This window comes from Myxine glutinosa, chromosome 2 (assembly GCF_964187855.1).
Source record: "Myxine glutinosa chromosome 2, kmMyxGlut1.1, whole genome shotgun sequence".
NCBI classification, from domain to species: Eukaryota; Metazoa; Chordata; class Myxini; order Myxiniformes; family Myxinidae; genus Myxine; species Myxine glutinosa.
Genome location: NC_136262.1, coordinates 102,270,659 through 102,297,120, shown reverse-complemented (window position 1 = coordinate 102,297,120; position 26,462 = coordinate 102,270,659). Strand labels below are relative to the sequence as shown.

At 47.3% G+C, this 26,462-nt stretch overlaps 1 protein-coding gene across 1 annotated transcript in view; it reads right to left on the bottom strand.

The window, feature by feature from the left end:
• Positions 1-499: 499 nt before the first annotated feature.
• The window catches only part of SLC28A3 (solute carrier family 28 member 3), a 106,760-nt gene continuing 80,797 nt past the window's right edge, over positions 500-26,462 (bottom strand). The window contains exons 13-19 of the mRNA XM_068107642.2: positions 25,588-25,718; positions 25,333-25,501; positions 20,523-20,720; positions 17,750-17,831; positions 13,531-13,629; positions 2,089-2,206; positions 500-1,430 (exon numbers count right to left, since the gene is read on the bottom strand). Coding sequence (XP_067963743.2) covers positions 1,313-1,430; positions 2,089-2,206; positions 13,531-13,629; positions 17,750-17,831; positions 20,523-20,720; positions 25,333-25,501; positions 25,588-25,718 — 915 coding nt within the window. The 3' untranslated portion in view covers positions 500-1,312. The remainder of the gene's footprint in view (positions 1,431-2,088; positions 2,207-13,530; positions 13,630-17,749; positions 17,832-20,522; positions 20,721-25,332; positions 25,502-25,587; positions 25,719-26,462) is intronic.

The following is a 26,462-nucleotide window of genomic DNA, read 5'->3' as shown; positions in this document are numbered from 1 at the left end:
GCGAAATACACCAATAAGATCGATGCCATTATTAGGCCATCTGAATGAAGGATGATGACTTGGTACATGATCGAGTGATGGCGGGCTTTGAGAACAGAAAAAAAACCTGGCCACGGACAAATGTGCACAGGAAATGAGTGTGAGCCTAGTTAAATGCTTGACTGAAGCCACAACCAAAGAATGTGAACAATGGACTGCAATACATGAAGGAATGTGGGGGATAGTGTTTGCAGGATGACCATGGGCATGTCAATGGCACTCCAGTGGTGAGATGCAACCATGTGGAACAGCAAGAGGAAAGAATCTGGCATGACCCCTGGGTTGGACCCGACACCGGATCATTGGGCAAAGAGTGAGCTGAAGGTAGTGAGAAACAGGGGCTGTGTAAGCAGAGGTAGAAATGGTGGTTTCAACAGCAGCGCCAGAGAGATGGTCACAAAGTGCTAGGAGTAATGTCAACTGCAGTAGCAGAGTTGGTGGTGTCAGAAAGCGCAGGGGAGTCAGCAAAGTCAATATTTATTAGGAGTGTACAGGTGCATTCTTTGACAGAGATATTATATAGGAATTTTGGATTCAATTTTCAGGAAAATGGTTTTTCTTTGAGATAGTGCAGAAAAAAAATCTAATTCAAAACCATCGGAATGTATTGAGCTTCCCCTTTACCCACCATGACACCCCCTTCCCTTGCCATTTCCTGGATCCGTGCCCGTATTGAGCTCAGTCTTTGCACCTGGTGCTATCGCGTTAATCATTGTCCAAAAAAAAAACTCTTGAACCTTCACAAAAAAGTTGCATTTCGGGCATGGCCTAAATCTGCATACACACTCTTTCCTCAATAAACTTGTTGTGAAATCTAATATTTTAGCAGAAAAGCAATTGTTAAATTTTGTTGTCAATGTTTTAAAATATATTGCACAAATGGTGATTTTGAAAAGTTATTTCACAGTATAGATGTTTATTTACATTATCTTATAGGAATTAATTATCTTAATTATCTTATCTTAAAAATTATCTTAACATTATCTTAATCACCAACCGGTGACAATTTTATATATTACAGCATCAGCATTCAGGAACTTCCAAAAATCTCTGGGAAGAAATCTCTACAAATAACTCGCTTGCACGAAAATAATAACATTGAGTGTTACTGCTGCCAAAACAGCAGCATTATCTGTTGTTAAAAAATATTTTGTAGTGGAATCAAAGTGTTGTGTACATTAAACAGGTAGTGCAGGCACAAGGCACTGTGTGGTACAGGTACAAGTCCGGACAGCAAGCCAAGCGTACTTGATCAGTGGACGTCGATAATGCATTAAGGCCGAACTTCACTGCAGTTGAATCCAGAAGGAAATAAAACACAACATCCATTGAGCATTGTTATGTTGAAACCTTCAGTGAATGTTATGTTTCCAGGCAGCAACAGGGTGGAACTGCAACAACAAAATGCACAGGACACAGAATTTTGACATTCCTGAGTTCGAATTTTCTACTTTGCGAGATTGCAACATTCATCTGTGTTGTGTTCTTGGGTATGTTCGATTCCAAAAAAAATATTGGTTATGTCGTCATGTGGACTGTATTCGTGCACATGGACTTTGTTGGTAAAAGCTAATTTCGCAAAACCCGAAAAGGGTTTCCTATGGACTCCAAGACCAACTCCACTCTTGGATTACTGACTTCCTCCACTCTCGTGGCCAACGCGTGGCTCTCAACAGAATCCTATCGTCTCGTCTCTCTGTCAAGGCTGAGTACCCCATAGCAGTGTTGTCGCCACATCCTATTCCTAATCTTCATCAATGATCTCTCTGACTCTCTGGAAAATCCTCTTTATCTCTTTGCTGATGACTCCTCTCTCAGCCATGACATCCCTCATCCTTCTGACAGACGGGTAGCATCCTCTTCCCTCTCATCCACTCTGACTGTTGGTGTGTTTCCCTCCTTTCCATCATGTTAATGTATTTAAGACTTTGCTTATTTATAACTTAACCTCAGCTAACCACAATCTTCTCGATGCTCTACTAAAGTCTTAATAACCCGATCTTGATTGGGTGACCCAACTTGTGTTCAAATATACCAAACCAAGCCCACCTTTTAAAGAGGTCTGTGCAGCAGCTCATCAAGTTGGTTGTACTTGCATTCGTCCCATTATCAAACAATGTGGACATGAGGACGTCTGGACAGTATAATTCGGGAATGTACAACACACCTGGTGAGCAGGAGAGAAACAGCATTACAACAAGCGAGTCCAAACAGGTGAGATTAGTTACAGAAGCAAGAAGCAGTAAATTAACACCAAAGCAAACAAATATAGAGTTCCCAATGTTATCGTTTGATGTTTGTCGATAAAAACAGGCATAATGGGTCTTACAGGATAACTCGGAGTCCGTGTACTCCCCTTTGAGTTGACTGCTCTGATTTTGAATTCTAACTCATCATTACTGTCACATCAGTGCTTCATGAGCACGGCGTTACATCAGTGAATACGGAATACCGTATATCTTGTTCTTTGGAGAGACATTAAACTGGGTGCTGTGTCTATTAGCATTCGTTGGTAGACGTTAAAATATTCCATGGTACATTATGGAAAGAGTAGCCCAAATTTTTTATTCTGGACTGGAAAGGAGATGAACAAAATGTCAAGAACAAAATGAATGGAGTACTGCTCTCCCCTCTGGGCTGGTGCTCCTGCCTCACACCTAGCTCGGCTTCACGCTGTGGAAAGCAAAGCTTTCAGAATCATTGGAATCTCCCGCGATGAAGCTAACTCCGAGGGCGTTTCACTCACTCACCGTAGGCAGGTTGGTGGTCTTTCTGTCTTCTACCGACTCCTCTCTGGCCTAGCTTCCTCAGCTCTGTCTGTGCTCTGTCCCCCAAATATTCCTACAAGTCGCACAAGATCTGCCTGCAACCCTCTTCTGGTGAAACTGTCAAAATCAAGACTCTCTGCTCACCTTCGCTCCTTCATTCCTCTTTTTTCCCACCTCTGGAACAAACTCCCTCACTCTCTGCAAATCCCACACCTCCCGCCAGGTCTTTAAAACAGCTGTTCACCACCATTCTCTTCAAGGATCTTCCCCCATCCAAAACCTTGATCTTTTCTACCCCCGTTAATTCACCCCAGATCCACTTTTTTGAAATACCGACTTCTTTCCTGGATGTCCTATCAGTGTCCATGTGTTTTATACCTCTCCCAGCCCCCCCCCCCCCCCCAATTCCCCACGCCTCCTCCCCCAAGCCCTCTCCCTCCCACAGATCTCCCGATGTCCCTGCTCTCAAATGTTGTACTTGTGTGCTTCCCTCTCTCTCCCCATCTTGTCTCCCACTCCCTTTATCTTATGTGTTTTTTTTTTTGTGTGATTATTGTTGGCTCTTACACGAGCCTCGATATTGTATGCAAAAAAAAACAAAAAAAAAACTTTTTGCATAGAAACACGGACTGCAGCATTCCCCAAAGATATTCAAGATAATGGGACACTCACTTGCACAAGATCAGATAACGGTGTGTATGCACTGTCCAGATTTCACCCAATTAACATGGGATTTGAAATGCATTGTTTTGTGTCACGTCATGCAAACTAGAGAGTTCATGGAACACAAAACCCCACACAGTGTTCAAGTATAAACTTCAATTTTAATACAATAATGATTTTATAGATCACTTAAAAAATTTTTGGCACTATTAATTGAAGCAGCTTTATACATCAACCACACTTATACACCTGGAAGTTCTTGGAAGTACAGTATTTAAAAGGTGATTTGTGTTCAATCAGTGCCTTCAGAAAGTATTCACACCCCTTGACTTTTTCACATTTTGTTGTTACAGACTGAAATTAAAATGGATTAAATTAAGATTTTTTTGTCACTGATCTGCACATAATACCCCGTAATGCTGAAGAGGATTTGTCTTTTTCGATTTTTTTTTTTTACAGAATAATAAAAAATGAAAAGCAGAAATATCTAATATACATACGTAAGCATTCAACCCTCTGAGTCAATACTTCGCAGAAGTGCCTTTGGCAGCAATTACAGCTTTGAGTCTTCTTGGGTATGTCTGTATCAGCTTTACACATTTGGATTTGAGGAGTTTCTCCCATTTTTCCTTGCAGATTTGCTCAAGCTCCGTCAAGTTGGATGGGGAGCGTCGATGAACAGAAACCTTCAAGTCTTTCCACAGTTATCAATGAGATTAAAGTCTGGGCCACTGAGGACTTTCTTGTTCTTGTTCTGAAGCCATTCCAGTGTTGCTTTGGCTGTATGCTTGGAGGCATTGGCCTGATGGAATGTAAATCTTCACCGCAGTCTAAGGTATTTTGACTATGAAGCAGGTTCTCTTCAAGGATTTGCCTGTATTTGGCTCCATTCATTGTTACCTCTATCCTTACAAGTCTCCCAGTCCCTGCCACTGAAAAGCATCCCCATAGCATGATGCTGCCACCACCACGCTTCACTATAGGGATCGTGTTAGATGGGCGATGAGCTTTGCTCAGTTTCTGCCAGACGTAGCACTTTGCATTCAGGCCAAATGGTTCAATTTTCATCTCATTAGACCAAATAATATTTTGCCTCATGTTCTCAGAGTCTTTCATGTGCCATATTACACACTGTGTTGTGCTGTGTTGCTGTGTTGCTGTGTTGTGCCTTTTTCTCAGGAGTGGCTTCCGTCTGGTCAATCTCACATTAAGCTTGGATTTGTGAAGTGCTGCAGAGACAGTTGTCCTTCCAGCTGGTTCACCCATCTCAGCCAAGGAACTCTGTAGTTCTGTCAGAGTGGCCATTGGGTTCTTGGTCACCTCCCTGATCAGGGTCTTTCTTGCCCGGTTGCTCAATTTGGTCAGACGGCCAGCTTTTAACACTTTTAACTTTTAACACTCTAGAAATTGTTTTATACCCTACCCCAGAACTATGCTGCCTCACAAGTCTATCTCTGATTTCTACTGGCAGTTCCTTGGGCTTAATGGTAGAGTTTCTGCTCTGACATGCATTGTCAACTGTGGAACCTTGTATAGAAAGGTGTGTTTCTTTCTAAGTCATGTCCAATCAATTTATCCGATTTTAAATTCAGCCTGTAACACAACAAAATGTGAAAAAGTCAAGGGGTGTGAATACTTTCTGAGGGCACTGCAATTGAAGCCTGGTGTTGATTTAATGGTTAAGATGGCTGGCTTGAGATTTTAGGGTCCTGATTTGGAGCCCTTGTTATGTCGTTGAATTAACACGAGGTGGGTTGACTCAGCCTGTCATGATTCCGAGGTCTGTAAAATGAGTACCAGCTGACTGGTAATGGGGGGCATTGCATCAGCAGCACAGCCGTGCCCACAGAAAACGATGCACAGCGAAGCAGCCACAGGCTGCATACGAACCAGCACAAGTATATATAATTCAATATAAATAAGATAAAGATTGCAAAAGTCGTATAAATAAATAAATTCCGGGTTTTACCCCGTTGTCGATTACACCTCCATATCTCACACGTTGCATTCGTAATTTGTGCCTGTTGTTTGTGTCCTTTATGATGTCCTTAAAAACAGCAAGTTTCCTTTTTGGAATGATTTTAAATCATGTTTGACTGCCAGGCAGGAAGGGTAAAAAAATATTATCTCACTCCTCTGCGCATGCGCGATTGGGGTAAATTCAGAGACAAGTACTTTTCCATAGCAGATTTGTCTCCCAATTCATTTTCCGATCTGTGTTCAAAATAAACATGTGTGGCGGGCACAAGGGTCAATAATTCCGTGCACCAGTGGGTGGCGCGAGCGTCCAGGCGGGGAACTGAAATACATGCCCCGCCTTTCGGCCGATCGGCCACGCCCGGGGGCAAGGCGTGGCCTCGGGACATATATGCGGGCTCTAAGCTCGAGCGCGCCCAGTGCTGATATGCGAGCTTGTAATAAGGACTTGTTTGTATCCACGCGTTGTGGCCTACCTCTCTGGCAAACGAGTCATGTGTGCACAGCACCACACTGGTGACCCCGATTGGTTCAGCCGTTGCTGACCCCCGAACGCGCCATGGCTACCAACGCCGTCGCAATCAAACTCCCGGAGTTTTGGGAAGCGCAAGCCGACGTTTGGTTTATGCAGGCCGAAGCTCAATTCCAACTCCGGGGCATCACGGCGGACGAGACCAGGTACTACCACGTAGTCGCCGCCCTCGGGCCCGGCACTGTCGCCCGCGTCGTGTCCATCCTTCGGCGCCCGCCGGGCGACCACAAGTACGAGGCACTCAAACGTCTCCTCCTCGCCACGTTCGGGTTCACGGAGGTCGAACGTGCCGACCGCCTCCTGGACCTTCCCGCCCTCGGCGACACACGACCATCCGTCCGGATGGATTTCATGCTGTCCCTGCTTGGAGACCAGCGCCCGGATTTCTTATTCCGAGCACTTTTCCTACGCCAGCTACCTGTACAGGTGCGCCTCGCGCTGGCTGGTTCCAAAATAACGGAACCCCGCGCCCTGGCTGGAGAGGCCGACAAGAATTTCGCGGCCTGCGACACGCGGTCGGTGTACGGTGTTGCCGTAGTGGATCCCGGCGCGGAGGCTACAGCGCCCCCTGCTTCCCTCGTGGCCGCTGCTACGCCCCGCCCACTACCGCCGCCGCCACCACCACCGCCGCCGGCACGGCCGCCGTGGGGGCCACCGCCACAAACCTGGTGCTACTACCATGCCAGGTTCGGCCGCAAGGCTAAGACGTGCCGCCCGCCGTGTTCTTTTGACGGGTCGGGAAACGACCGGGCCAGCGCTCACTTGCGGCCATGAGCGTCGGCCATTCCGGCAGCCTCCTGTTCATCACGGACACCTCGTCCGGGCGCCGTTTTCTTTGTGACACGGGAGCGCAGGTAAGCGTCCTCCCTGCCTCTGCGTCCGCCAAGCAAGCTGCGGGCCGGGGCCCCGCTTTGCTTGCCGCCAACGGTACACCCATCCGCACATTCGGGAAGCGTTGCCTCTCACTGCGGTTCGGAGGGCAGCGCTTTCAATGGTCGTTCGTCACCGCCAGCATGCCAATGGCCCTGCTCGGCGCGGACTTCCTATGTGCGCATGGGCTGTTGGTCGACGATAAGCACAGATGTCTCGTCCAGGCCGAAACCTTCAGCTTGCTCGCTTGTTCGCTGAGCGGCTCGTTGAGCAGCTCGCCGAGCGGCTTGCCAAGCGGCTTGCTGAAAGGTTCCGTCCCGGCGAGGTTAGTCTGTACGCTTCCGGCAGCGGATGAGTTTACCCACCTCCTCGCCAGTTTCCCGGCCCTCACGCGGCCCACCTTTTCAGCGGTGGCCATCAAACACGGGGTGGAGCACCATATCCCCACGGTCGGGCCGCCGGTCTACGCCCGGGCACGCCGCCTCGACCCCACGAAGCTCGCCGTGGCGAAAGCGGAGTTCGCCACGCTGGAACGGCTGGGTATCGTACGGCGCTCTAACAGCGCTTGGGCCTCTCCTCTGCACATTGTGCCGAAGCCCGGCGGCGGATGGCGGCCGTGCGGTGACTACCGCCGGCTCAATGATGCCACCACCCCCGACCGCTACCCAGTCCCGCATATCCAAGACTTTTCCGCCCGGTTGTCAAACACGACCGTGTTCTCCAAGGTGGACCTCATGCGGGGCTACCACCAGGTCCCCGTACAACCGGACGATGTCCCAAAGACGGCCGTCATCACCCCTTTCGGCCTCTTTGAGTTCCTGCAGATGCCTTTTGGGTTGAAGAATGCGGCCCAGGCGTTCCAGCGGCTCATGGACAGCGTCTTGCGCGACTTACCTTTCATCTATGTCTACCTGGATGACATCCTAGTCGCGAGCGCGTCCTGGGAGGAGCACCTGCTCCACCTCTGCACGCTTTTCGAACGCCTGGGCCAGCATGGCCTGATCATCAACCCCGCAAAGTGCCGCTTCGGCATCGCCGCCATCGACTTCTTGGGGCACCGCATCACCAGGCACGGGGCCGTCCCTTTACCGGCCAAGGTTGAGGCCGTCAAGAGTTTTCCGTGCCCCCGCACGATCAAGGGGCTCCAGGAATTCCTGGGCCTGGTCAATTTTTACCACCGCTTCGTGCCCCGCGTCGCCCAGCTCCTCCGTCCCCTGCACGAGGCCCTCCGGGGGAAGCCGGGCAAAGATGACATCGCCTAGTCGGAGCCGATGGCCGCGGCGTTTGCGGGCGCAAAGCTGGCCTTGGCCAACGCCACGATGCTGTCGCACCCGGCGCCCGATGCACCGATCGCCCTCACCACCGACGCGTCGGACTACGCGGTGGGCGCGGTGCACGAGCAGTGGGTGCGTGGTGCTTGGCAGCCCCTGGCGTTTTTTAGCCGGCAGCTTCGCCCGCACGAACGCCGCTACAGCACCTTCGACCGCGAGCTGCTCGGGCTCCACCTGGCGGTCCGACACTTCCGCCATCTACTCGAGGGCCGCCCGTTCACGGCTTTCGTTGATCACAAGCCCCTTGTGTTCGCGATGGCCAAGGTCGCCGAGCCATGGTCGGCCCGGCAGCAACGTCACCTCTCTGCCGTGTCCGAGTACACGACGGACATCCGTCACGTTGCGGGTAAAGACAACCCGGTGGCGGATTGCCTTTCCCGGTCCGTCGCGCACACGGTCCACCTCGGGATCGACTATGCCCGGATGGCGGAGGACCAGACCGCTGACCCCGGCGTCCAGGCCTTGCGGACCGCCGTCACGGGCCTCCGCGTCACTGAGGTGCCATTCGACGTCGCGGGCGCGGCCCTCCTGTGCGACGTCTCCCTCGGCCGGCCTCGCCCCATCGTGCCCGCTGGCTGGCAGCGCCCGGTTTTCGACGCCATCCACGGCCTGTCCCACCCAGGCACGAAGGCCTCCCAGAAGCTCGTCGCGGTGAAGTTCGTCTGGCATGGCCTCAGGAAGGACGTCCGCGATTGGGCAAGGACGTGCCTCGCATGCCAGCGCGCAAAGGTCCACCGCCACACCCAGGCCCCTTTGGCCCCGTTTACGGTGCCCGAGCATCGGTTCGACCACGTCCACGTCGACTTGGTGGGACCTCTGCCCCCCCTCGCGGGGGTTCACCCTCCTCCTCACCATGGTGGACCGCACCACACGGTGGCCGGAGGCCGTGCCATTGGCGGCGATGTCTGCGGCTGATGTGGCGCAAGCCTTCATCGCCACTTGGGTTGCCCGGTTCGGTGCCCCCTCGGACATCTCATCCGCCCGCGGCCCCCAGTTCACCTCGGAGCTCTGGGGTGCGGTGGCGCAAGGGCTCGGCGTCAAACTGCACCGCACCACGGCCTACCACCCCCAGGCCAACGGCCTGTGCGAGCTCTTTCATCGCTCGATGAAGGCCGCGCTCTGGGCCAGCCTCCGCGATGGCAGCTGGGCCGACAGGCTCCCCTGGGTCCTGCTGGGTCTCAGGATGGCGCCCAAGGACGACCTGCGCGCGTCCTCGGTGGAGCTGGTCTTCGGACAACCGCTGCGGGTACCGGGTGAATTTATCCCCAACTCCACGGCTCCTTGGTCCGCGGCGCAACAGCGCTCCACCCTGCAGGAGACCGCCCGGAGGTTTGCCCCGGTGCCGACGGCACACCACGGTTGCCCGTCCTCCCACGTCACCCCGGAGCTTCGCACGGCGGAGTACGTTTTCGTCCGGCACGACGCCCACCGGGCACCGCTACGGCCCCCGTACGACAGGCCCTTCCGCGTGCTGGAGACCGGGGACAAACATTTCACCATGGACATCGGCGGTGCCCCGTATCGTATCTCCGTGGACCGCCTCAAGCCGGCCCACCTCGATCTGGACCACCCCCCGCAAGCAGCTCTGTCTCCGCGTCGAGGCCACCCCCCGGCGGTCAGCCCACCGGCACCCCCAGCCCCGCCGTCCCGCTACCCCCCAGCCCTGCTCGCATCGCCAGGGGGCGTTTCAGCCAGGTCATCCGGCTTCCCCGCAAGCTCACCCTTCAGGTGCGCCGGAATTCTGGGGGGGGGGGGGGGGGTGGGGGGGGGGGAGGCGGCGCGTGTGGTGGGCACAAGGGTCAATAATTCCACGCGCCAGTGGGTGGCGCGAGCGTCCAGGCGGGGAACTGAAATACATGCCCCGCCTTTCGGCCGATCGGCCACGCCCGGGGGCAAGGCGTGGCCTCGGGACATATATGCGGGCTCTAAGCTCGAGCCCGCCCAGTGCTGATATGCAGCTTGTAATAAAGACTCTTGTTTGTATCCACGCGTTGTGGCCTACCTCTCTGGCAATCGAGTCGTGTGTGCACAGCACCACACATGCAATATAAATAAGTTGTTCCTCGATGATAAACTGACGATAATAAACTTCTTAGACAGCCCGACAGACAGGCATGAGGCAAATGCTTAACTCCGCTTTTCACTTTGCGTGCACGGGGTAACAACGAACACGTCCTATCTCCCCATGACTTCAGTTCAGACCACCTTTATATCCTTTAGTTTGTATTGGATGGGTAAAAGTTCCGTAGATATGTGAAATATTTGATGGAATTGTACCTTTGATGATAGAAACATCAAATTTGGCACACAGGGCATGTTCTTGGGAAGTTTTACGACTACAGGGCCATCACAGATTTGGCCAATGCCAGTAATGGCAGACATATTCCAAAATGGCCACCAAACACTTGCATGAACATTGTGCCGATGGTATGCATGATGTTTGGATCAAAATGTATGTGCAGAGAAGAGGAAGAGACCCATAGAAGATGCAGCAGATGGCTATAAGAGGTTCACCTGCCAGAGTGTGGGAGAGACAAGTACTTCCATTGAAACATGCTTCTTCTTTGGCAAAGCTGCACCGGCTGGAAGGTCCTTGTGCAAAGCATCTACATTCGGGATCGATGTCCATGTCTCGCAATGTGCCCTCAAATTGCAGGACAAACCACTACTTGGCAAATTGAGTGCAGGACACGTAATTGCACAAGACAACCAGTACCATGAGCATTGTACAACAGAACAAGAGAAGAAAAAACATCTGCAGAGTCTGATGTGGACACAGCGCACCATGGCATTGCATTTCCTGAACTGGTATCCTATATTGAAGATGCCCGCATGGACGATCTAGTTGCACCCATCTTCAAACTCACAGACCTGGTGAATCCGTACAGCACCAGACTGAAACAACTTGGGACTGATGTAGTAGGATGCATCCACTCCACCAAGCTCAAAGACAGAATATTCGGTTCCTTTCTGGACATGGAAGCTCACAAGCAAGGCTGAGATGTGGTCCTCATTTCCAATGAAGATGTTGGATCCACATTGAGCAAAGGATGCAAGCATGATGCTGACGATGACGCTGTTCATCTTACCGAGGCTGCTGACATAGTGAGGAGAGATATGTTCAAAATGAAAAGCCAGTTCAGGGGTTCATTTGGAACTAAGTGTCAGGAAGATTATGTGAGGGTTTCCCTCTTAGCACGAGACGAAAATGCCTCTTCACTCACATGAGCTTCATGGGAGTGTTTCATCTTGAAAAGAAAAGGAGAGAACATAGTCATTGCTGAAAAGGGTGAAAGTTTGGTGGGTGGGGCCCAACTTGGTGAGAGTTCATAAAACGGAGAAGTCTTTGTAAAATTTGCCAATGTATGTGGGCTATCTTGCAAGATCAAAGGTTCTACACAATGCCAAGGGGTATGATTTGTAGTTGCAAAAGGCTTTCAAATTCTACAAATGTTGTTTTATAGTCTGTTTTGATGTGTTATATGCACAAATATTCATCTTGTAAAAAGAGATGAAAAGGTACCAGAGTTATGCCCCTTTCACACGGTGCCAAGTGGGTTGGCAGGATAGCCTAGAGGTATGCACTCACCTCTGAGTCTGTATAGCCAAGATTTATCATCCCAACTCGGTTACAAACTGTCATGCTAGTGTTTCACAAGCCGAGTGAAGCATCAATGTGTGTGCCGTCCCTTGGATGGATGGTAAACTGGGCGCCCCTTCTGCCAGCATAATAGTTGATGGATGTTAAAGATCCCACGGTATCCTTTGCGAAGAGTAGGTGAGCTATCATCTTGGTAAATGTGACGTAACGCGCGCGTTTGGACCCGGAAACAGAATTATGACGCGCGCGTTACGTCACGGCTTACCAAGAGGATATCACAATCGATATGCTCTACCTTTACGTTTTTCATTCAGTGTGAAAAACAAACAAACCAATTGTTAAAATGATTATCAAATATCGAACGCATCGGCGTTACTGGTCTTCTAACGACACAGTACTTATAGGCCCGGCAGAAGGATCATGTTATTTATTACCCAACCCTTGTGGGGTATATTGATCACAGTAGTTCTTCGCTCAGTGCTGTAAGTAAAACTTACCTCACAGATGTCGGGATTCCTCCAAATTTCTTTGTTTAATGTTATGAACAGCATTAGCGACCATTTAAAAAGCTAATAATATGTTTATGGTTTATAATATTTTACAAGCCCGGCTTCGCCGCCGTTAGACTTCCTGTCTTGTTGTTATCCTCTTGGTAAGCCGTGACGTAATGCGCCGCATCATAATTCTGTTTCCGGCTCCATACGCGCGCGTTCCATCACGGTACCAAGAGGATAGCCGACACCGTGAAAAAATTGCAAATTGTTGCTTTTACCTACAGGGGGCGCTGCATCAACGCCTCAAATGCAAAGAGGTGCGGGAGAGGGGGAAAACCATAATAACCTGGAAAAAGGGAGTGCTTGGGAATGGGGTCATTTGGGGTCGAAGAGAAGTATGAATGGAGGAGTGGTGAATAGCTGTCTTGAATCCCTGGAGGGAAGAATGGCACTGAACAGACTGGGGAAGTTGGTTCCATAGGTGAGAAAAAAGAGGAACAAATGAGTGGAGGTGACTGGTTTTGGAGGCCAATTTCGAAATTCCAATGGCATCAAAAAGGCAACGTGTGAGGCAAGGTCATCAGCTCAAAGGGGGCGGGGGGAGGGGGGAGCAGTACTCCTTCAAGCACTGAATTAAGGCTTTGTAGGTTGTCAAAAGTTCAGACTGGCCAAGCAAAGACCTTGCACAATGAAGGATGTCCAGTCGGCAGCTGGCTTTGGAGGCCATTTTGGAAATATGGTCTGTCTAAGAAAGATCCCAAAGGTTTCAGTGTGATTTAACCTATTCAAGTGGTTTGTTTAGGAAGTAGATGGGATGGTTTGTCAGACGGTTCTTTCAGGCGGACAGGGTGAGTGTGTTAGATGTCAGGGTTGAAAGACATATCACAAGTGCTGAACCAACTCGTGATTCTATCGAGGTCTGCCAGAGAGGGAAGAGGATGCTGTCTGTCTGTCTGTCTGTTGGGTGAAAAGTGATACGGCAGATGGTGGAATCATCAGCAAAGAAATAGGCAGTATTTCCAGGAAAGCAGAAAGATAATTGTTGAAGATGAAAAACAAGACTGGGCCCAAGACACTGCCTTGGGGCGCTCGGGCCTTGACAGGAAAATGATTTACTAGAGCTACACACGCAATACAGGAGTGGAGGAAGTGAGTGAGCCATGAGAGGAACGTGGCCTTGGATGCCATAAGTCTTAAATGATTTAGCTCATTTTCATGTCATGTCATGCAAGTGGAATATTATGTTCTTACTCACCTGCAATGCAGGCAGTGGAGAAACAGGCTACGGTGCCTGCGATCAGAGCTCTGATGGCACATGATGCGATGTCAGCTTTGCGCTTTGGAGCCATTGAACCTGTGAGGATTAAACTCACAATAACACATCGACTTCACATCAGCAGTCGCAATATATATATATATATATATACAGTCACGTGAAAAAGTAAGTACGCCCCATGTAAAGTTTTGACTTTTTCAACATATTTCAACATACAGCTATTTGATCTTCATTTCAACAATATTCATGGATAAAGGTGATATAATATAACAAATATCATGAAACATTTACATTTTGTAGTCCATTGTATAATTTCAATAAACATAAATGCAAATTTCGCATGTGGAAAAAGTAAGTACACCCTTGGCTCTAATAGGTGGTATTGCCCCCTTTGGCAGAAACAACCTCAAGTAGGCATTTCTTATAACTGTCTACCAGTCTCTGACATCGACCGGAAGAGATTTTTGCCCACTCCTCCATGCAGAATTCTTTCAGCTGTGTGATGTTTCAGGGGTTTCTTGCATGCACAGTTCGTTTCAAATCCCCCCACAACATCTCGATGGGATTTAGATTCAGGCTTTGACTTGGCCATTCCAGAACCCTCCATTTCTTTCTTTTCAGCCATTCCTTGGTGGATTTACTGGTATGTTTAGGGTCATTGTCATGTTGCAAGGTCCACCTTCGGGTGAGCTTCAACTTCCCGACAGATGGTCTCACATTATCCTCAAGCACCCTCTGGTACAATGAAGAATTCATAGTGGATTCTATGATGGTGAGTTGCCCAGGCCCTGATGCAGCAAAGCTGCCCCAAACCATAATATTTCCACCACCATGCTTTACAGTTGGTATCAGGTTCTTGTGGTCAAATGCTGTCTTTGGTTTTTGCCAAACATGTCTTCTGGTACTGTGGCCAAATAGCTCTGCCTTTGACTCATCTGTCCAGAGCACATTGTTCCAGAAGTGCTTGTCTTTGCCTCGGTGTTCATTGGCAAACTTTAGTCTTGCCCTGATGTTCTTTCTGGACAGCAAAGGTTTCCTTCTGGCACACCTCCCATGTAGATCAAATTTGTGCAGCCTCTTTCTAATGGTAGACTCGTGCACTTTGACATCAACACTGGCAAGAGCTACCTGTAGGTCCCGTGATGACATTCTGGGGTTATTAGAGACTTCTTTCAGCATCTTGCGGTCTGCTCTCGGGCTGAACTTGCTGGGGCGGCCTGGCCTGAACAAGTTGGCAGTTGTTTGGAATCTTCTCCACTAGTAGATGATCTTCCGGACAGTCGAATGATTGATTTCAAATTGTTTGGGGATCTTTTTAAATCCCTTCCCAGACTCGTAAGCATCTATATCCTTCTTTCTGAAGGCCTCAGAGAGCTCTTTTGATCTAGGCATGGTGACGCCGCACACTTCAACAACGAAGAGCAAACCAAACTAAATGTCTGAGGTTTAAATAAGACAGGTTCCTCCAAGATCCTCTCTAACGATGTTCTAATCATTTGCACCTGAGCTGGTGCACCTGATTCTAATTTTAGGTATTTGAAGGAGTGATAAATGTAGGGGTGTACTTACTTTTTCCACATGCGAAATTTGCATTTATGTTTATTTAAATTATACAATGGACTACAAAATGTAAATGTTTCATGATATTTGTTATATTATATCACCTTTATCTATCAATATTGTCGAAATGAAGATCAAATAGCTGTATGTTGAAATATGTTGAAAAAGTCAAAACTTTACATGGGGTGTACTTACTTTTTCACGTGACTGCACATAAATGTTTTTTTTTTGGTCATAATTCGTCCACAAAGTTTTGAGATACCATACTATATATAGTTTTTGGTCACATTTCTCAATGGTGAAGAATCACTTTAAAAAAATTTTAAATTCCTATCTGGATCTGGATCTGGATCTTCACCAAAATTTAATCAATTCTTCCTTGTCACATACCCAACTTCCCCACCAAATTTCATCCGAATCCGTCCACAAACTTTTGAGATATCATGTTCACAAACAGACGACAGGCCTTCTGTGATGGAGGTAACAACACTAACACAGTTACACCAACACGGTCAAGATACCAGTCACAATAACACACACAAAAAAAAAATGATGACTATTCTTTCTTGAAGTGTAACATTCCAAGTGTAACATTCCAGTGTAACATTCCCATAAATCATCTGACATAATGTGCAGGAAAAAAACGAATGCTTGGGCTAATATGGAAGAGCAATCAGCATTACTCATGGTAATTAAAAACACGATCATGTTTCCCTTCTCATGTCTCATGTGACTTGTTCCCAATTTCATATGTAACAAAATATCCATAACTTATTTGCACCAAATCGGACAATTCGGTTTAGTTAAAGTTGTATCTTGTTCTGACCTCTCTCTCTCAACCTCTCCCTCTCTCTCACATCAAACTTATTTTCATCAATTTCCCAGCTAGGGTACCTGGTGTCACTCGGGGGGGAAGGGGAGACTGATGAGGGGGCAGGAGAGCCGCCAGCATGGGAGTTGGGGGGGGGGGCATGAAAAAAAACTGAGAAGGGGAACAGGTGACCTGCCACGGTGGGGCAAGAGGGACGGCGAGGCTGGAGGGGTGGCAGGAGAATGAGAGGGGCAAGGGCAGGACAGCTCAGGGGTCTGAGAATGACCAGGAGAGTTGGCGGGCCAGGGGCGGGAGAGCTCAGGGAGCTGTGAATGACCAGGAGAGCTGGCAGGCCAGGGGCAGGAGAGCTCAGGGAGCTGAGAATGACCAGGAGAGCTGGCGGGCCAGGGGTGGGAGAGCTCAGGGAGCTGAGAATGACCAGGAGAGCTGGCAGGCCAGGGGCGGGAGAGCTCAGGGAACTGAGAATGACCAGGAGAGCTGGCGAACTCAGGGGGCTGAGAATGACCAGGAGAGCTGGCGAGCTCAGGGGGCTGAGAATGATCAGGAGAGCTGGCGGGCCAGGGGTGGGAGAGCTCAGGGAGCTGAGAATGACCAGGAGAGCTGGCGAGCTCAGGGGGCTGAGAATGACCAGGAGAGCTGGCGAGCTCAGGGGGCTGAGAATGACCACGAGAGCTGGCGGGCCAGGGGTGGGAGAGCTCATGGAGCTGAGAATGACCAGGAGAGCTGGCGAGCTCAGGGAGCTGAGAATGACCAGGAGAGCTGGCGAGCTCAGGGGGCTGAGAATGACCAGGAGAGCTGGCGAGCTCAGGGGGCTGAGAAGGTCCAGGTGAGCCGGAGGGCTGGGGGCAGGATAATCGGCAGGGGGAAAATCTGAAAGTTGGCAGGAGAACCTTGGGGATGGGGGGCAAGAGAGCCTTTGGGGGTGGAGGGAGGAGGAGCAGGACAATACACTTGCTGTCAAGGTACGTTTAAAGCTTCGGAAGAAGATAAACCATGATGATGTCACTCACAAAAAAACACATTTCTTCGTAACAAACCCCATCGATATACACATTTCAGCCAAGCAACAGAATATTCACATGAGTCCCACAATTCTGAAGCAGGGCAGAAACGGCACCCCATGACCACCACCCCGTCCGAGAGGGATGATGTCACCTGGACCGAAACACCCACCAGGGCATCCAGCACACCCAGACGACCCTTCATAAAACGATCCAAAAAGAGCCTCACGCCACCTCCAAAGCTTGTGAAGCAGCATTTATACGTAAGGAAGGAAGGAAAGAAGAAAGGAAGGAAAGAAGAAAGGAAAGAAGAAAGGAAAGAAGGAAGAAAGGAAGGAAGGAAAGAGCTCATTGCAGAAGGGAGGGATCTCGCCGGGATAGCATGGTTCTCACTCAACTCTCACGGTTTTGGGCTCAGAGGTGCGAGGTGGAGAGGGTGGGAGACTCGAGTTTGCCGTTGGGAGGGGCGGGAACGGGTGTTGTCGAGGCCACACCCACAAACTGCCTGAATCTGATTTTGAATTTAATTTAGCAATATCATAATTAGCCATGGTCATAAAAAGAAACCCAAGTCTCATATGTAGGAGGTCAAGTTTGGTGAATGTGTCAAGTTTGGTGGCAATTGGCCTCGTAGTTTGAGCGTGATTGGTGGTTCACAGACAGACAGAGACAAACAGACAAACATACAGAAATAACTTTTATTTATAAGAAAGTAGTTTTCATTTTTTTGCATTTTTATTGATCACAAGCCCGAACAAGCAAAATAAGGTTACGAAAATCCTTTGGAAGACCATAACGTACTTACCTAATCCTCCAATCATTATCCCAAGGGATCCGAAATTAGCAAATCCACAAAGAGCATACGTCGCTATCGCCTCTGATCGTACCTGCATGAACAGAACACCAGGATGTTTCATTTCACACAACAACTTTAAACAAACTTTTATTAAATAATAAATGAAACATAAAACAATGGATGTTAAAGCAACAACATCATGTTTTGAGAGTAGACCTGGATTATTCAATCCATGCTTCAAATGCCAATTATTACTGGTCACTACTCCAATTACAGCTCCAATTTATTATAACTACAACAACTTTTGTCCGAACACACTGCTTTTGCTCCCCGACCGCAATGTTCGTCGTCCCATGAAGGCAGTCGCCATTATGGCAATTCGATCGGTTGGGTGTGGTTGAGGAACTTGCTCAGGTTTTGAGGCACTCAACGGCCTTGTCGTTCAAATGGCACCATGGATTTAACGTCAACTTCCTTGCAGATGGGACAGCCAGCTTAATAACATTCCTTATGAATAATGGCAAACAACATGATGCAACTCCCTTGCTTGCAAAACACCAGATCCTAAACCATCCAGACCAAGTCCAAGACCAAACAAATTGTAAAAGGCATTTTATGTAGACCATTCACTGGTTGTTGATTGGGCCTACAGCCTTAATTGGACTCCATAGATTCCTTTTTTTGTTTTTTTTAATGTTGGAAGCTCCATTCACACTATATAGTCCTCATTGAGGCCAGGCCGAAATAAAAGAGCTGCATTGATAGAAAAGTGAAGAAAGAAAGAATAGACGAAGAGTTTTTGAGGAAGTAAAAAAAATCTGCTTAATGAAAAGGGGAATATCATAAGTGTTTGTAAATACATGGGAAGCTAAAGAGTTCCAGTGTTTGGCAATGGACGAGAAGAAACAAACATCATAACGGCCCAACCTTGAGTTTCCAACGGCCACACAATAATCATACGATGTAGTGGCTTGTCGAGTACTCTGTGGTCTCGCTAATGGTGGAGGTCCACAAGCAGCAAGTTCTTGGGAGCAGAAACCGAAGTAATATCTGTTGAAAAGATAAAGAGAACCAACTTTGCGACGTAACTCGAGCGGGTCGAGTTTTGAGGTCAGATTGGGAGAGTTTATAAGTCGGATTACTTTGGATTCAATTCTGTCGAGTAATAATGTGGAGCTAGAACCTCCCCAGATGTGAGAGCCGTACTCTATACAAGGACGAATCAATCCTTTATATAGTTGAAGCAACTGTTGAGAGAAGAAGAATCTTCGACATCTGAACAGGACTCCCAGTTTCTTCGAGGCAGACTTAGCTATTTGTGTAATGTGTGGATTCCAGGATAAATTTGATGTTAGGGTAATACCTAGTAGGTTTATTATATCACATGGTGTAATTGTGGAGTTTTTAAAGGAGATTGGAGAGTTCAGAAGAGTTTTAGAGAGAGCGATGGGAAGAAATCGAGTTTTAGAAACATTAAACGTAACCTGATTACATTTGCCCCACTGAGATATCCTGTCCAAATCCGCTTTTAAAGATTTGGCTGTGATCAAACGAGATGCAGATCGAGTGAGGAAAGATGGGTCAGATGGGAAAAACATGGAGGAATGTAATGTCGAGTCATCAGCATTCGAGTGCATTTGGTTATTTGTAGAAGAAAGAAGGTCATTGATATAAAGAAGGAAGAGTGTAGGAGACGGGACAGAATCCTGAGGGACACCGCTGTTGATAGGGAAGGAGGAAGATGTTGAACCATCAACAGTTACGGAGATAGAGCGGTCAGAGAGAAAGCTTTACATGAGAGAGCAAGGTGAAGGAGGAAAGCCGAAAGAGGGAAGCTTGGATATGAGACCCCGTTGCCAAACTCTATCAAAGGCTTTGGAGATATCAAGGCCTACAACAAAGGATTCCCCAAAGTCTCTCAGAGAAGAGGCCCAGACATTCGTAATGTAAGAAAGGATATCACTGGTAGATCTTGCCTTGCGAAAGCCACAATGATTGTCAGATAGAAGACTGAGATTCAAGATGCTTGAGGAAATGGGAATTGAGAAGACATTCAAAGACTTTGGAAATAATAGAAGTCAGAATAGTATATAATAACGTGGCATGGGGTACAGGCCTTGATAAATCTCATGAGAATTAATTTTAAAACAAGAGAAAATCTAAGGCAGAAAAACCCTCAAACAGAGGTCCAGGCAAGTTATAATAAGAGTTACCGGTACCTTCCAAGGAACTTTGACGCAGGAGGAGGCCTTTGGGCCCATAAATGCTTGCGCTATTATTTACCAACTTATGGTTGTTTGTCCGTGCTCTATCCAAGCAAGGAAGCAGCAAGTACCATTTTTAAAGACTTTGGTATGACCCAGCCAGGATTGAACCACCAAGCACCCAGACTCAGAGCAGACGCTCGCTGAAACCATTCCAGCACCCAGTCTAGTTGCACTTACACAAGCAGTTCATTAATCACAAGCTGTTTCGCTTACAAGTATAACTTGCAAAATAATTTACTTTAAACTATCCTCTACCAATATTCCCGCTACCCCCTTCCTCACCTTCTCGAACTCATTCACACTTTAACGCTTTTTCAATTTCCAACACTTCCTTTGTTCAAGCGGCAACCAATATCATCTAATTCATGACCATATTGCAAATACACCCAGGGATTATAGTATTGTCCATAACTTGTGACCCTGAGGACAAGCTAAAATTCCAGCTTGGATTGGCCCATGGGATTCCAAACGTAAAAGCGTGAACGTAAAAAACTGCTCCATGTTCAATGACTTACCGACATGTACTGTCTTTCACCATCCACAAACAATGGTCCACCTGCTTCCCGATTGTGAATGTATTCAGACAACCGTTGGTAGGCCACGAATTCGTTGAAAAACGTCTTCATGCCAAGGAGCTCACCCACCAAAAACGAGTCGTTGTAGTTCACTCCCATCATGAAAGCAAAAGGCATGAGGACGTATGAGCAGATAACCTGTACGGGAATAAGAACAATAATACATAAACAATTGGTATGTAAAATTGTCGGAAAATTGTGGTTAACAAAGAAAAAGTTACATGTATATTTCATAGTTAAAAAGTTACATGTATATTTCATAGTTAAAAAGTTACATCCAGCTTAAGCGGCAGTTTGTGAGATACAGAAAAAATGGTCGAGGCATTGGTGAGGGGATAGCTAGTGTAGGCATTGGTGAGGGGATAGTGAGGGCAGTAATGTTTTCTGGTATTCTTCCAAAATTAGGAAAAGTAATTAAATGTATGAGCAGAGCTTCAGAGTGATAAATGTCAACCTACAGCTGGAAGAATGGTGCAGTGAGGAAGCTTCTGCATTTAAGAAGCAGTAATTTTGGGGGCAAAGAGAGCGGTTCCAGAATGATGGCCATCTTACTATAATTCACCAAATGTCCGTCCGTCCGTTCGAAGGTACTGCTAAAACGGCTGAACTGATCGCAATGATATTTTGGGTGGGTATTCCTGGGACCCCTTGGAGTAAAATAGGCGATATTGTTATTCCAATTTTTCCCCAATTTTCCAAGTTTTCCAATTTTCCAGTTTTTCCAAACATGATGGAATAATATTTACCGATATGAACAGTGATGTGGCTTTTGTTGAAATTATATGTACCAGGAGAGAGTAGAGAGTGGTCTCCTGACGAAATCTTCCGAAATATACACGTGCGGCTCCGAAGTAACACGGCAGCGTGTGCAAAGCGACTGAGAAACAGGTGTAGCGGCCGCTTCCGTGTTACAGATTCGGCGCGCACTCTTCACACGTAAATGTGCGACTGAGAAAGACGTGTAGCGGCCACTTCCGTTTTGCAGAATTCAAGCTTTTTTCAAAATGGGCACCATGCACTGTTTAGATTTTGATGATTTGTGTGTGATATGATTTAACGGATGTTTATATGAATCGTTTAAAATTAAGAAAAAGCCTTCAATTTCTGATATTTTGCCTTTTCATTTGGGCTTCCCAATTGAAGGCCCGCCTGTAGGGCGGGTACCGTTGCTAGTTTGCGAAATAGAAAGGGAGCAGCAAGGATTGCAGTGGGAATTGAAGGAATTCAGACTTCTTTTTAGGTTAGAGGAGGGTGGGAAGCTATTGAAGAAGGAACTGATGATGTCATTGTAATTGGTAAGGCCAGGCAAGAAAATAATATTTCTGAAAGGAAAAAGTTAAACCTATTTGAAACCAGTGGCAGGAATTTAAATAATACGATGGAAGACATAGAGCTGGAAGTGTGAGATGCACGTGAGGTGAGGTGCACGATATATTTGCAGTAAGCGAGACATGGTTTAATGAGGAGGGTGACTGGAAGACAGGACTAGAAGGCTAAAATGTGTATCAGTGTGATAGGAAGGAGAAAATAGGAGGAGGAATGGCAATCTGAGTAAAAGATTGAGTATTGAATTTGCGTTGAGTAGGATATATGCTTATATCTTTATTATAATAGAGCAAACGTATATGGTTATGTATGTTTGTCTGTTTGTTTGTATGTATGTTTATATGCGATTCAAAACGTCTTCTTCTTCTTCAAATACAATTAACACCCTCTTAATTACGTTTCGACTGCTGAGACCCCTCAGACCTTTGACGACCCTTTAAGTCCCCCAAGACCCTTAAGACCACCAAGACCCCTGAAGACCCAAAATACTCTTAAAGACCCAAAAGACGCCGAAGACCCTGAAGACCCAAAATACCTTGAAGACCCAAAACACCCTGAAGACCCCCAAATACCCTTGAAGACCCAGAGGAACCAAAAGACCCCTAAGACCCAAAAGCCCACGAAGGCACCGGAGACCCAAAATACCACAGAGACCCTGAAGACCCTAAAGACCCAAAAGACACTGAAATGGTCAAAGATGCCTATCCCTCTGAAACGACGTGTGGTGAGGCGTGCGGAGCTCGCCAAGTCACCCGAGTAGGTTAAAATGAGCAGCTCTGCGAGATCTCTCAATTTTCGGTGTTTTCAGATGTTTTTTTCAACCAGAAAAATATAAATCGATTTGGAAGGTTTTCAAATCCAGTGATCAAAACTTTGAGCTCCACGTATGGATGGGCAGGTGAGGGGAGTATGATAAAAACCTCGTAATGGCCGCGAGAGATACATCTAAATCCTTCGAATCTCAGTTTGTTTTTGTTTTTTTTGAGAGAAAAAGACAAGGAGAGAAAGGGGGGGGGGGGGGTCAAAGATTTCTCTCTTTGAAGTTTTACCTCAGGTTTTTTTTTCTATGAATCCAACTTTGGTTGGTTAATTGGATGGAAATTAATGGGCGATGAGAGTTACACCATTGGAAAGGGCATGAAAACTGAGTCGATTAAGCCTAACTTAGTTTTTTTCCTTTGTTTTTGAAATTCCGATTTGTTCGGGCTCACTTTAAGTAGTTAAGGAGGGAATTAATGTAGAGGATTCTGTGCAGGTAGAGATTAGAGATTGCAAAAACAGTAAGATACTGGATTTTATAGGGCTCCTGATGTGAGGGAAGAGGAGGAAGGAGGAGTACATGAAGAATTCAGAAGGGCATGTGGTAAAGCAATTATGATAGGGGATTGATTTATGGGGGACTTTAACTTGCTTGGGATAGATTGGGTCCAGGAACGGGGAAAGAGCAGAGCAGATGAGAATTTTCTAGATCTAGTCCAGGATTTATTTTTAACCCAGTTTGTAGATAGGCCCATTCGGGAGAGTGCAGTGATAGACCTCCTTTTAAGTCATGATCCTAATATGGTGGAGGAGGTGGAGGTAGGGGAGCATTTAAGATCAAGTGACCATAACATAATGTGTGCAAGAATTCTGCTTAGAGTTAGAGTTCTGGACAGTAGAGTAAGTTTATTAGATTTCAGGGTAGGAGGAGATTGAGCTAGGTGATGTAGATGTAGAAACTTTAAGGGTATGAGGAGGGTATGTAGAAACCTTGAGGGTGCTGTAGATGTAGAAACTTTAAGGGTATGAGGAGGGTATGTGGATACCTTGAGGGTGATGTAGATGTAGAAACTTTAAGGGTATGAGGAGGGTACCGTATGTAGAAACCTTGAGGGTGATGTAGATGTAGAAACTTTAAGGGTATGAGGAGGGTATGTGGATACCTTGAGGGTGATGTAGATGTAGAAACTTTAAGGGTATGAGGAGGGTATGTAGAAACCTTGAGGGTGCTGTAGATGTAGAAACTTTAAGGGTATGAGGAGGGTATGTAGAAACCTTGAGGGTGCTGTAGATGTAGAAACTTTAAGGGTATGAGGAGGGTATGTGGATACCTTGAGGGTGCTGTAGATGTAGAAACTTTAAGGGTATGAGGAGGGTATGTAGAAACCTTGAGGGTGCTGTAGATGTAGAAACTTTAAGGGTATGAGGAGGGTACCGTATGTAGAAACCTTGAGGGTGATGTAGATGTAGAAACTTTAAGGGTATGAGGAGGGTATGTGGATACCTTGAGGGTGATGTAGATGTAGAAACTTTAAGGGTATGAGGAGGGTACCGTATGTAGAAACCTTGAGGGTGATGTAGATGTAGAAACTTTAAGGGTATGAGGAGGGTATGTGGATACCTTGAGGGTGATGTAGATGTAGAAACTTTAAGGGTATGAGGAGGGTATGTAGAAACCTTGAGGGTGCTGTAGATGTAGAAACTTTAAGGGTATGAGGAGGGTATGTAGAAACCTTGAGGGTGCTGTAGATGTAGAAACTTTAAGGGTATGAGGAGGGTATGTGGATACCTTGAGGGTGCTGTAGATGTAGAAACTTTAAGGGTATGAGGAGGGTATGTAGAAACCTTGAGGGTGCTGTAGATGTAGAAACTTTAAGGGTATGAGGAGGGTATGTAGAAACCTTGAGGGTGCTGTAGATGTAGAAACTTTAAGGGTATGAGGAGGGTATGTAGAAACCTTGAGGGTGCTGTAGATGTAGAAACTTTAAGGGTATGAGGAGGGTATGTAGATACCTTGAGGGTGATGTAGATGTAGAAACTTTAAGGGTATGAGGAGAGAGCTAGGTGATATAGATTGGGATGAACTAACAGGAGGACAATCAGCATGAGAAAAATGGGCAACATCGAGGCAGCGGTCTGTTGGCTATGCATCACCCAAATAAAGGGATGTGTCAGAAGAACATGTTGCATGCTTGGAACAAGATTACTAATAAGGTGGAGACCCTGCTATGGTATTAACTATAAATAATCATAATAAAGATAACAACATGAGGCCCTGGCTGCTCCCATAGGAAGCCGGTGCTTCTAGTACTTTTAAACACTGTGAACTGGTGCAACATGCAGACCAGAAGAGGTGGGGCAGGCAGATTATCCTCTTCCTGAGGGCAGTTTGCAAGCAAGCTGGGTTTTATAGACCATCACATAATAGCATTACAATTGTCAGAATTCCTCAATACTACGAGTACTTACTGCCTTCAGCTGAATTTGAATCCACAACCTCTAGAATTCCATAAAAGGTCGTGACAATAAAACAATTGTTGGTCTTTCACACAATAGTAAATGTAACGGCAATGCAGTGTGTAATTGTAGTTGCAATGGACAGTAGAATGCAATTACAGGCTGTAACTTGAATTTGAATGATGTGTTTGAAAGTTCTACAAAGTACCTCGAAACTGAATTGTGGGTAGTTAAACATACTGCCCAGCCATGAGAGAGTGGCATTGACGAAGGCAAGGACTGCGAGGAAAGCGATGAGGTTGGCTGCGATGCTCGCCACCAGGGGCACGGCTGCCGAGGCACCTTGAGAAGCGGCTTCCACCAAGTTGTTTTCCTTGCTGTAAGTGACAACGATGGAAGTTTAACGCAAACACACATCCTCGTTGTGTTTTAATCTCTACTCATAAAGCATTTGTTCACTTACCCTTTTTCAAGTTTTATGGTACTTAGCATGGTGTGTTTCGACTTTGCAGTTTCTGGCCAAAAGGTTTTGGAAATTGCAAGAGCAGCTGGTGCCGACATGACAGATGCGGTGAGAAGGTGTGCTGCTGGAATCTGAATGAACATAAAGAGAACGTGGTGGTGATGGTTGGGATTGGGATTGGGGAGCGGGGGTCGGGGGGGGGGGGGGGGGCAGAGGGTCAGTGTTGCTCAACATGCAAGAAAGTTTCCTTTCATCTGAGGGTACTATATGTAACATTATGAATGAGAATAATCCCCCCCCCTCCCCCTCCCACTCCCCGTCCCCCTCCCCCCTCCTCCTCCCCCTCCCCTCCCCCCTCTTCTCCCCTCCCCCCCTCTTCTCCCCTCCCCCCCTCTTCTCCCCTCCCCCCCTCTCGTCCTCTCCCCCCCGTTCCCCTCCCCACCCTTCCCCCCGTTCTCCTCCCCTCCCCTTCCCCCTCCCCTCCCCTCCCTCGCCCGGCAATGCCGGGTACGTCTGCTAGTATGTTATATTACAAATGACAGTCCTATGTTATATACCCATTGGTTACATTTCTGTAATCTGAGCTTACAACTCAAAATATGAGCACATTCTCCTAACATGGGATTACAATTCACATGTCCACACATTCCCCCATAATGTGAGCTGTACATATGTGTATGTGTGTGTGTTTTATATGGACCAAGACTGGGTCTAAGACACTGTCTTGGGGACTCTCCACTGGAAAGGGAGTGGAGAGGGATCCATTGATAGCAACATGTTGATTGCATGATTGGAAGAATTCAGAAATCCAGGAATGAAGGTGGCCTTGTATGGCACAGGCAATGAGCTTGACAAGCGGAGCAGGATAACCGAAT